The 13,074-nt window shown below is 41.1% G+C and overlaps 1 protein-coding gene across 2 annotated transcripts; it reads left to right on the plus strand.

The window, feature by feature from the left end:
- LOC133658291 (gastrula zinc finger protein XlCGF57.1-like) lies at positions 1-12,814 on the plus strand. Of its 2 annotated transcripts, none has more exons than XM_062060161.1 (2): positions 1-294; positions 10,855-12,814. In XM_062060161.1, exons 1-2 carry the CDS (start codon positions 36-38, stop codon positions 12,087-12,089), a joined length of 1,494 nt encoding a protein of 497 aa, XP_061916145.1. In that variant the 5' UTR covers positions 1-35; the 3' UTR covers positions 12,090-12,814. The 2 variants fall into 2 exon arrangements, with proteins under 2 accessions (XP_061916145.1, XP_061916146.1); XM_062060162.1 differs by having other exon boundaries at positions 1-288.
- Positions 12,815-13,074: the final 260 nt, after the last annotated feature.

The following is a 13,074-nucleotide window of genomic DNA, read 5'->3' on the forward strand; positions in this document are numbered from 1 at the left end:
ACCCGCCTTAAAATAAGGAAGAAAATCAATCGGCGATGAAAAGGTGGACACTCACACGAAAGACTGCGACTGCGACGACGAAGGACGATATAATCTGTACTGTAACTGAGTCAGCATCATTCAAAATGTTCAAGGAGTTGGTAAAGGAAAGACTAATGGCGGCCGCTGATGAAATATTCGCTCTGTTTGAACGAACGATAGCGTCGTACGAGGAGGAACTTTGTCAAACACGAGAGGAGAACGAACGACTACGAGAAGCTGTTTGCAAGACTCAAATTGCGGTAAAAGGTGAAGGTATGTTAATGTTTACATTTTCACGAGCAAGGCCTACGCCGCCTTCCGTCTAAGTGCAGCTGGGAAAGAGGCAGTAAATGGCGGCAGCCATGCTAAGCGACGTATCTACATGGCAGCCATCTTAGTAGGGGCGACTTTCCCATTTAAAGGGGGCTTACAGGCCTACTGAAACCCACTACTACCAACCACGCAGTCTGATAGTTTATATATCAATGATGAAATCTTAACATTGCAACACATGCCAATACGGCCGGGTTAACTTATAAAGTGCAATTTTAAAATTCCCGCCACACTTCCGGTTGAAAAACTCCTTTGGATATGATTTATGCGCGTGACGTGGACCATAATAACACGTCTCTAACCAACACATTTTACACATAAATTAGGCTATTTTCAGGAAGAAGTACATCATGCCTGTGTAAAATATCACAACAAATGGCAATTATATGGTTATTGTCAGTACTATCAGAAAACAAAGACTAAAACAAACTACAACCAACACTGGCAATGGTTATAATGGTGAAAATAAGTAGAGCATGCTTAGCAGCCTAATGTACGCCCAAAGCTAAAGAGGAGACATTTTATGTTTGTATGCTACTGTTTTAAATGTTTCAGATTGCCATTAATTTGGTACATGTAGTCCACAATATGCAAAAGCGAATGAGGAATTATTTTATCATGTGATTTGGCTGTCTGCATACCTTTCACATTGTCACGACAGCTGTGCTAATGTTGGAAACCATTTACTCAGCGTATCAGCATATTGAAAACGAAATAGGCACGGACACTACCTATATCCCCATAGGTTTTATTTGTCGAATATCTATTTTGCCCTGTCAGTTGGATGACACATCGACTTACAGGCTAACAGGCATATATTTCGCCTATATGTCGATGTGTCATTGACCGGGCTAGCATGCTAATCATTACACTAGGAGCGAAGCGCCATCAATCAATCAATCAATGTTTATTTATATAGCCCTAAATCACAAGTGTCTCAAAGGGCTGCACAAGCCACAACGACATCCTCGGTACAGAGCCCATCACACTAAGCATTCGTTGCACGAACATACTAGCTTTATTAGACAAGAGCATAGACTCTATTGGACAATATAGTTTGCATACGAAATGTCCATTTCCATGTATTACAAGTAATAAGAAAATGTAAATGCCTGACTTACCTATCAAGGAAGAAATTAGCAAGTTTGGCGTCAGATGAAAAAATCTTCCCTGCCTTCAATCGTCTCCATCTTTCAAAGGCATCACCGATACAAATCCGTGTTTTGTTCCTGTCTTTGTCATGAATAAGTTGAGAATCGTAAAGACGCCTTTTAGATTTACTAAGGTCTGACATGTTTAGTAACTTTACCAGTGGCAATAGCCAGACGAAGAGGGCGGTGTGTAACTGGCAAACTAGGGTTGGGTATCGTTTGAATTCGAATGATTCCGATTCCAATTCTTTGTTTCGATTTCGATTCCGATTCCTGACGATTCCCGATTCCGATTCTTTTAAGAGGCAGGGTCAAAAAAAAGTTTAGGATATTTTAAATGAGCTAGCTAACCTACAGTCTTTCTGAATGAAATAGTCTGACATTCTCCATCAATTTTAATTCTATTAACTTTTTATGAACTTTACTATAAATTCCTCACAGGGCTGTTTTCAACTAGAATATAAATATCAAATCTATGAACTTGAATATAAATATTATAAATGATGAATACATTTTCCCAGGGGTACACTTTCCTCAAGAGAGCTTTATTTTTGAAAACCTCATGAAAACACATTTACACACACAAGTGTATGATGCTGCAGGTACTTAAACATGTTACCGTGCTCCCACTGATGGGCTAACCTGGTGCAGAAAAGCAAATAAACAATAAGAAACAACTTGCAAAACCCAGTCCAGATTAGCAGCAGGTACAGTATAAAATCAGAGACAGTTCTTGTTTAGGAAAATGACCATATCCGCCTTCCCAGGCAGGATGCGTGAGCGTTCTGGACAGATAGTGTCTCCTGCTGTGGAAAATACACGTTTGCTGGGTGTGGAAGAAGCTTGAACGCATAAATAGGAGAAAGCGCGATCTGACAGCAAAGGATAAGTCTTTTGTTGGTTCCACCGGACCATCACCATGCAGCAGGGTCGTCAGACATAAGTATCGGTGGAACGTCCTGGTACATCTGCAGCTCTCTCTCCACTCGTTTCTTGATGGACATGGAGCTCTGTTATTTCGCGGTTATTTCATATATTTTTTTGTAAAGTAAAGCCACACTTTCGACCGCCGACGCCCGCTATCCATGCTTGAGCTTGACTGACTCGCTCGGCTATGCTAACACTTCCGGCGGTGGGCGCTTCTTCTTTGGTGCTCAGCGGCTTCTTCTTCCGGTTCGGCGGACATTTTTTTATTATTATTTTTTTTTCCGGTCGGCGGACTGGGTATCGAAAATAGGAATCGAAATTTAAACTTTTGAATGATTCCGGGAGAATCGGAAAGTTAGTCCCGGTTCCAATCGATACTCGATACCCAACCCTATGGCAAACCCTCACAGACTTTCTAATTGGTCAAACGGTAGAGGACGAGATATCGAAATTAAAACAATAACAAGATTTCGGAGCTGTAAATCAAATTTTTAAATGAGCATATCCCGGCTGAACGACTGTTACCAGTTATATAAGTATTCGAAAATAACATGATTTATTCATGCCTTTTGACATATCAGGGTCATTTAATGGTGACTTGACATTAAATTATTACATATGGTTCCTTTTATTTGATGTGCTTCGTCACGCGAAATCTAGGCACAATGTTATTCCTTCATTTGAGAGCCGTTCTGCATGCAAATTGACCACGCTGCCCTCTCAGAATCAGAATCAAAATCAGTTTAATTGGCTTTATTTATTGGAGGAGCAATGACAATGCCATCACCGAGGTACGAGTCGTTTAAAAAGGCTCTATTCATGTGAACGCCATCATGCGCACGCACTCAGGCAGGCAATTAACTTAGGGGAGTAGTTTAATAGGCACCTGAGTCTACTCCCTTTTAGCGGCTGTATTTGGAATTAGAAAGAGATAATAGCAACTGGAAAGGAAATAAATGAACAGAAGTCAAAGGAAACGTAGCATTTGGATGCACTTCCGCGCAATCTGCGGGGTTAATGACATGCAATGTATAGCGTACATTGTAACGTCACTGTCAATTTACCATGAATTGATTAACGTGGACCCCGACTTAAACAAGTTGAAAAACTTATTCGGGTGTTACCATTTAGAGGTCAATTGTACAGAATATGTACTGTACTGTGCAATCTACTAATAAAAGTCTCAATCAATCAAATGAATGGGGGAAATGGCACCATCTTGTGGAATGTTTACAATGAAAACAAAAACCTAATTATTAATATTTTAAAAATAATTATCTCCTCTGTGTTTGTATTGGTGTAATGCACATATGTCAGAGTCAAGGCCCGCGGGCCATATCCGGCCCGCGAGAAGGTTTTTTACGGCCCTTGGGATGATCTTGATTTATTATTAGAACCGGCCCGCAGACCGCAGATCTTTTTTTTTATTTTATTTTATTTTATTTTTTTTTTTTTTTTTTAGACCGCAGATCTTTTACACGCACCAAGCGGATGCCGGTCCAAGGTTCCGAAAGGGGGCGAGCGGCCCGCCGGGACGCGCCTGCCGGCCGAAGGGCTGCAGCCCGGCCGTCAGTCGCGGAGCCCGCCGTGCCACGCGCGCCAAGGGGGCGGGCCGAAACCCGGCCCCGAGGCCCTGAGACTTCTGCTTTGTTTCCCCAAACCGCGCGTCACCGCCGGGCCCGCACCACCGTCGGGCTGCAGCCCGAGCGTCGGTGGCGGAACCCGTCATGTGCCGCGCGCGCCAAGCGGAGCGGGGGGGTCAAACGGGCCGAAACCCGCAGGCCACCCCCTCACCACGAGGCCCTGAGACTTCTGCTTTGTTTCCCCAAACCGCGCGTCACCGCCGGGCCCGCACCACCGTCGGGCTGCAGCCCGAGCGTCGGTGGCGGAACCCGTCATGTGCCGCGCGCGCCAAGCGGAGCGGGGGGGTCAAGCGGGCCGAAACCCGCAGGCCACCCCCTCACCACGAGGCCCTGAGACTTCTGCGTTTGACCCCTACGCGCGGCCCGTCGGGACGCGCCCGCCGTCAAGCCACGAGGGCCAGCCGTCGGGTCGCGGAGCCCGCCGTGCCACGCGCGCCAAGGGGCGGGCCGAAACCAGCGGGGGGTTTCGGGCACCCAACTCGCCTCCCTCCCACGGAGGGAGGAGGGGGGTTTAATGTGAACATTACTGTGCAATCACATATTTAGAGTTTTTACTCAATTCAAGTTTAAAAGTTAAAGTTTAATATTTGTTTTCACTGCATGTTACTTCTCCTTAAACAAAGTGTTGTTTTTGATTTATAGATTTTTGCACTTTATTTTATTGTATTTCAATTTAATTATATTTTAAAAATATTTCAGTTGAGTGGATGATAGAAAATTGCTATTATTGTTTTTTTCTTTGAAGTAAATTTAGCCCACTTTTGCTAAAATAGAAAATATAGGCTACTGATGGTGCCTTGAATACCGGTTTCTTTCATTTAATGTTCATGTTATGGGGATTTTTATATAAAGGAAATTTGTCTTTTGTGTCTGTTGAAAATTAAAGATTACTGACAGAGCCATAAGAAAATATTGCTTTATTTATCTGATCATATTGGAATATATTTGTTAGGTTTTCAGTAGGTTCAATTAGGTTCACTAGACTATATGCGTCATTTAAAAAATTTTCAATGAACATTCGAACAGTCCGGCCCTCGGCTTGTAGCTAAATTTTTTATTTGGCCCTCCGTCCATTTGACTTTGACACCCCTGGTGTAATGTAAACATGTTTGATCTTTGATCTTATTACTGCCATGAGTGATTGTGTCCTTGATGAAAACAAGAAACTTAAAGAATAAATAAATGTATAGGAACGAACCAGTCCTTTGAATGGCTCTTTTAAAGAATATCAAGGATATCAAGATTTATTTTGAACATGCATACAATTACAACATGATTTATTTTGAACATGCATACAATTACAACATGATACATCACAATTACCAGTTTCTCTTTTCAACATGTTCGAAAAGTTAGGAAGAAGCAGAGCTTATTTAATCCTACACATTTTCCATTTCATAGAAATTGCGAACACTTTTATTCCCTCCTTGTAATCAATTTGTACACAATTTACTCCATAAATAATAAATCTGTAGTAAATAAATTAATAGTAAGGTAAGTTGTGTTTTTCGCATAGTAAGATTAATAAGATTCTAATTTTCACCATGTACAAAATGTTTATCATGATTCTTCTTCTTTGTACACATTTTGAGTTTGAACAGTTTCTCAAACTGGATCATAATAGTACTTTTTTTTTTTTTTAAACTTTTTTGCCTAATCGATTATTTAATTTAATTCCACATACTTGTATGCTAAAGGTTTTAAGTGTTGTACGCGCATACGATTGTTTTAAATAAAACATTTCTCAGAGGATATATTTTTCCTTTTGTTGAGAAGAATTGTTCTACATTCTTGGGTAGCAAGTTATAGTTTGCTTTGTGTTTGCATTTTATTTACAAGCTGTAAATATATATGTAATGTAGTAACAGGCATAATAATAATAACATGTAATATTTACGTATTTCGGTCATTTTAAGCAAAAGACGGCGTATTAATTTCACAGACAAATAACGGTCGCTTTTTCCTTCAACAACAAAAACTACCACTAATAATAGCAGACTTCATGAGAGACATCAAAGACTACTTTGGGACAAATGATCCAAAACCTTATATTTTTTTGCCTAACACACAGAGAATGAGCTACAAGTTTTAGAAGACTAATGATAAGCAGATGCGGCAAGTAACATTTTTGCTAAGTGCTAAACAATAAATACGAACCACGAACATTAGAAAACAATCACTTTCTGTACAATGTCTGCTCTCACTGGGGTGCCGACTGATGGGATGTTCATGGTTTTACATGTTACATGAAGATTTAAAGGCCTATTGAAACCCACTACTACCGACCACGCAGTCTGATAGTTTATATATCAATGATGAAATCTTAACATTGCAACACATGCGAATAAGGCCGGGTTAACTTATAAAGTGCAATTTTAAATTTCCTGCGCAACTTTCGGTTGAAAACGTCTATGTATGATGACGTATGCGCGTGACGTCAATGGTTGAAACGGAAGTATTCGGACACATTGTATCCAATACAAAAAGCTCTGTTTTCATCGCAAAATTCCACAGTATGCTGGACATCTGTGTTGGTGAATCTTTTGCAATTTGTTTAATGAACAATGAAGACTGCAAAGAAGAAAGCTGTAGGTGGGATCGGTGTATTAGCGGCTGGCTGCAGCAACACAACCAGGAGGACTTTGACTTGGATAGCAGACGCGCTATCCGACGCTAGCCGCCGACCGCATCGATGATCGGGTGAAGTCCTTCGTCGCTCCGTCGATCGCTGGAACGCAGGTGAGCATGGGTGTTGATGAGCAGATGAGGGCTGGCTGGCGTAGGTGGATAGCTAATGTTTTTAGCTAAGTTAGCTTCAATGGCGTCGTTAGCAACAGCATTGTTAAGCTTCGCCAGGCTGGAAAGCATTAACCGTGTAGTTACAGGTCCATGGTTTAATAGTATTGTTGATTTTCTGTCTATCCTTCCAGTCAGGGGTTTATTTCTTTTGTTTCTATCTGCAGTTAAGCCCGATGCTATCACGTTAGCTCCGTAGCTAAAGTGCTTCGGCGATGTATTGTCGTGGAGATAAAAGTCACTGTGAATGTCCATTTCGCGTTCTCGACTCTCGTTTTCAAGAGGATATAGTATCCGAGGTGGTTTAAAATACAAATCCGTTTTCCACAATAGAAAAAGGAGAAAGAGTGGAATCCAATGAGCCCTTGTACCTAAGTTACGGTCAGAGCGAAAAAAGATACGTCCTGCACTGCACTCTAGTCCTTCACTCTTACGTTCCTCATCCACAAATCTTTCATCCTCGCTCAAATTAATGGGGTAATCGTCGCTTTCTCGGTCCGAATCGCTCTCGCTGCTGGTGTAAACAATGGGGAAATGTGAGGAGCCCTTCAACCTGTGACGTCACGCTACTTCCGGTACAGGCAAGGCTTTTTTTATCAGCGACCAAAAGTTGCGAACTTTATCGTCGATGTTCTCTACTAAATCCTTTCAGCAAAAATATGGCAATATCGCGAAATGATCAAGTATGACACATAGAATGGATCTGCTATCCCCGTTTGAATAAAAAAAATAATTTCAGTAGGCCTTTAATCATAATTCTCATGCAGGTAAAAAAAAAAAAATCTCGAAAGGAGTGTCTTTTTGTTGCTTTCTTGTCACCTTTGGGTCTAAGCTGAATGTCAAAGTTGACCAACTTCTTGGTTTATGGCCACAACCTTCTACTATACAAGTGAGAGGCATGATTTAAAATCTAGAATTAACATTTACCAACTCAGAGGCGATGCAGTGGCTCACTGGCTTTTTTTTGATTGATTGAGACTTTTATTAGTAGGTTGCACAGTGAAGTACATATTCCGTACAATTGACCACTAAATGGTAACACCCGAATAAGTTTTTCAACTTGTTTAAGTCGGGGTCCACTTAAATTGATTCATGATACAGATATATACTATCATATATACTATCATCATAATACAGTCATCACACAAGATAATCACATTGAATTATTTACATTATTTACAATCAGGAGTGTGGAGGGGGGGTGGGGTGGGGGGGTGGGGGGGGGTAGTGGACATAGAGAGAGAGAGAGAGAGAGAGAGAGAGAGAGAGAGAGAGAGAGAGAGAGAGATCAGAAGGCATAAGAAAAAGAATCTGCATTTGATTGTTTACATTTGATTATTAGCAATCCGGGGAGGGTGTTAGTTTAGGGTTGTAGCTGCCTGGAGGTGAACTTTTATAGCGGTTTTGAAGGAGGATAGAGATGCCCTTTCTTTTATACCTGTTGGGAGCGCATTCCACATTGATGTGGCATAGAAAGAGAATGAGTTAAGACCTTTGTTAGTTCGGAATCTGGGTTTAACGTGGTTAGTGGAGCACCCCCTGGTGTTGTGGTTATGGCGGTCATTTACGTTAAGGAAGTAGTTTGACATGTACTTCGGTATCAGGGAGGTGTAGCGGATTTTATAGACTAGGCTCAGTGCAAGTTGTTTAACTCTGTCCTCCACCTTGAGCCAGCCCACTTTAGAGAAGTGGGTAGGAGTGAGGTGGGATCTGGGGTGGAGGTCTAGAAGTAACCTGACTAGCTTGTTCTGAGATGTTTGGAGTTTAGATTTGAGGGTTTTGGAGGTGCTAGGGTACCAGGAGGTGCATGCGTAATCGAAAAAGGGTTGAACGAGAGTTCCCGCCAGAATCCTCAAGGTGCTTTTGTTGACCAGAGAGGAAATTCTGTAGAGAAATCTCGTTCGTTGGTTAACCTTTTTGATTACCTCAGAATGTCAATAGCTTCATTAACTAGTTAAATTAGAATAGAATAAAACTTTATTGTCATGGCGTGTTAGAAATACAACAAAATATGTTTTCACTATACCCTTCCAAGTACAGACATACAATATATTGTTACAAGGGTACATTATACAGAACAGGAAGACTGATGGGTCGCCACAAGGTGTATGATCACGGCGCCGCTAAATGTAGTTCCTATGCGTTAGTGCTTATAATAACAATACCCCTAATAATAAATTGTTTTGGTGGCGGTCGGAGGGGCTGTAGATGCAAATTGGCAGCCACGCATCCATCAGTCTACTGTAGAGGCAGCTGTAGCTACAAATGTAGCTTACCACCATCCCTGTGTAAATGTGGAGTGAATGAATGGTGGGTTCTCAGTTCTCTGGGAAGTGGTCTAGAAAATCGCTATATAAATCTTATCCATTATTCTTATTATTTGGTTCATATCCAGGCACAACATGTAAATGGAGTATTGTTAGCGGTTTTGGGTGTATTTTTAATGGGCTTTATGGGCGCAATATATTACTCCCATTAGCTGCATTGTTAGCTACTTTGTACTTGCCGTATTTTACAATTTAGAATGCATAAAAAAAGAAAAACCAATGTGTTCTTGTCTTACATAGGGATCGCGAATGATAGGCAAAACTCCAAAAAAGTGTTGTTCCCCTTTAAATCTTATGAATGAAAGCATAAGGTTTCACGGCAAGTTTATTCTAAGAAGTACAAATAAATATTGTGGGATACAAAATTTTGGGCACATAGAGAGGAGCCAGATGAGGTGGTTCGGGCATCTGGTCAGGATGCCACCCGAACGCCTCCCTAGGGAGGTGTTTAGGGCACGTCCAACCGGTAGGAGGCCACGGGGAAGACCCAGGACACGTTGGGAAGACTATGTCTCCCGGCTGGCCTGGGAACGCCTCGGGATCCCCCAGGAGGAGCTGGACGAAGTGGCTGGGGAGAGGAAAGTCTGGGCTTCCCTGCTTAGGCTGCTGCCCCCGCGACCCGATCTCGGATAAGCGGAAGAAGATTGATGGATAGATGGACAAAATTTTGGGGCGCATTGCACAAGTGGCCGCTATAAAAAGGTTAATAACATTACTTTTGTCTGCGGGTGGGGGTTGTGGTCACCATGAGAGGTGCAAAACTCGGTAGTTATTTTTTTGGTTGCTTGTTGCCTTTTACTCCTTAATTAGTCGTATACATCAGTGCTTGCCACCAGTGGTTTGGCAAATGGCAATCAGTGACCCAAAATGCTGATTTTTTTAAACAATTCAAATAGCTTATATTTAATGAAATACATTAAAGTGCAGTTTGACTTCGAATAAGTGTAAAATAATGTGTGCCAACGCAAAAAACGAGTTGAATGATCATTTCAAGAACAAAATGCATGTATCCATAAAAAAAACGTTTTGAACAAAAATGTTTTGTAATAATAATAATAATAATAATACCTGGGATTTATATAGCGCTTTTCTAAGTGCCCAAAGTCGCTTTACATGTTAAAAACCCATCATTCATTCACACCTGGTGGTGGTAAGCTACTTTCGTAGCCACAGCTGCCCTGGGGTAGACTGAAAGTAAGATTGTATATCTTAAAGAGTTGAATCAGGGCATATCCAGACAAAGTGTGGTTTGAAAATATTAAGATAATAAATGTAAAATGTAACTCAGTAGGTGCATTTATTTTCCCAGTCTGACCAATAGTTCAGTCACAAAGTCATTTAGCGCCTGCAAGTCCCAATTTAAGTGCAGAATTTTTTAGAGTTTGATCACTGCGTCTTGAGCTACCTGCATTAGTGAGAATATCGTTATGTCGTTGCTTCTTCAAAATGTGTTTTGGGCTCCACATACAAATGTAAAGGGGTGGGGGGAGGGCACAATGGCGATTGGACATTAAGTGTCCAGTATTTTATTGAGTAGTTACATCCCTTGTCAAACCGCTAACACAGGTTTGATTGTACTTGCCAAGACATTACATGGCAGCACAAAAGCTCCAAAAATTTTATCAAGTGTGTTTTTATGTTATTTATGTCTTGCAGACATCCAGCAGCTCATTGGTCGTGAAAATGGACTCCCCCTTCAGCCACAGGAAGTAAGCTCCACTTTAAAACAGGAAGATCCTCAGCCCCCACATGTTAAAAAGGAAGAGGAGGAACTCTGGATCACTCAGGAGGGAGAGCATATTCTAGGGCCAGAGGAGGATGATATTGCCAAGTTGACTGAAGACAAACCACCTGAGTCCTCAGAGCTTTATCACAGTCCAGGTGAGGAGAACAAAGGAGTGGAGCTGAGCGTCTCACCACAACACACGACGACAGAAGATGATGAAGACGACTGTGGAGGATCACAAGATGACAACCTTCTAGCTCCACTATCCGATATTGACGACGCAACGTCATACTCCTCTGAAGACTGCTGTTATACACACTATGAAGGTGCTATGAGAACTCACACGGACAACAAACCCTCTACATGCTTTGCAAAAAACCCACGTAAGAAACATGGGATTTTGGAGAACATTCACATGAGAACACACACGGTAGAAAAACCTTCCATTTGTTCAGTTTGTGGTAAAACATTCTCTCTGACATCGACTATGATAAGACACATGTCAACACACACAGGAGAAAAACCTTTTCGTTGTTCAGTTTGTGGTAAAAGATTCTCTGAAAAGTCAACTTTAGTAACACACATGAGGACACACACGGGAGAAAAACCTTATATTTGTTCAGTTTGTGGTAAAAGATTCTCTCTAACGTCAACTTTGGCAACACACATGAGAACGCACACAGGAGAAAAAACTTCTAATTGTTCATTTTGTGGTAAAGGATTCTCTGAGAAGTCAAACATGAAAAGACACATGACGACACACACGGGAGAAAAACCTTTTACTTGTTCAGTGTGTGGTGAAGGATTTTCTCGAAAGTCAACTATGATAAGACACATGGCAACGCACACAGGTGAAAAACCTTTTAATTGTTCATTGTGTGGTAAAACATTCTCTCAAAAGATACATATGGTATCACACATGAGAACACACACCGGGGAAAAACCTTTTATCTGTTCTGTGTGCGGGCAAAGATTTTCTCTAAAGACGAATATGATATCCCATAGAAGAAAACACACAGGCGAAAAACCTTTTAGTTGTTCAGTGTGTGGTGAAAGATTCTCTCGAAAGTCAACTATGATACGACACATGACAACACACTCGGGAGCAAAACCTTTAAGTTCATTGGTTGATAAAACATCCTCTCAGAAGGGGCATATTGTATAACAGTGCAACACACACGCAGGAGTAAAAAAGTTTTAGTCGTTCAGAATAGAATGAGACTATACAGTTCAACTTAGTTCCGAAAGAATGAATACAACTGATGTGCTGTACAGAGGGGTTATAGCTAATCTTAATTTTCCAACTCTTGACCCTTGCTGGGCTTTTAAGAAAATAGCATACTTTTAATACACCGTACAATCAATCAATATACTAAAAAATCGCAGAGTGAAATAAACTACAAAATGCAAGTTTGTTACAGTTTGCAGTGAAATATTCTCTGGAAAGCCAAATCTGGTAAAATGCTTAAACACACATGTGAAACACCATAAAACATGTTTACTTGATGTAAAAACATTTATTTGTCACAACAGTTTGACAGCACAGATTCAGACACACAATTGAGGAAAACATTTTAGTGGCCCAGCTTGCACTAGTCTGTGGTAGCCGTAGCGATGAGTACCCTAAACAAATGCTTGCACCGTTTCTTAAAGTCACCCACGGCCTATGCTTTATCCATTCCATAGTTTATTTCCACAGATATACTAAATGCTTACAAAATTCTGTGTGCGTACAAAACCTTATATTCAGGTTATTCCTAATATTTGTATTTTTCCTCTTTTGTCAAGAAAATATGCTGTATGTTTCTGGGCTGCCCATCGTTTGCGTTGTGCTTGGTTTTTGCTGTTTGAAAGTGTACACCAGAAGTCCCTAAACTGTTTGACTCTGGGGGGGGGGGGGGGGGTGGCACATTGAGTTAAAAGAATTCGGCTGGTGGCTGGGCTATCTATTGTATAAATGTATACAATGCGTGTGTATGGAATGTTTAGTTTTTTTCCCCTCGTCTCCACAATTTCCCCTTCTATCTGCCTTGTTTTTCTTTTCTATCCTCTCCTGCTCCGATCCGGCTGTGCCAAACACTAAATATATACAAACATTTAATAAAGTAAATTAGAAATAAGGCAACAAGGGAAGTATCCCACACTTATCT

The sequence above is a fragment of the Entelurus aequoreus genome, linkage group LG10 (genome assembly GCF_033978785.1).
Source record: "Entelurus aequoreus isolate RoL-2023_Sb linkage group LG10, RoL_Eaeq_v1.1, whole genome shotgun sequence".
Taxonomy (NCBI): Eukaryota; Metazoa; Chordata; class Actinopteri; order Syngnathiformes; family Syngnathidae; genus Entelurus; species Entelurus aequoreus.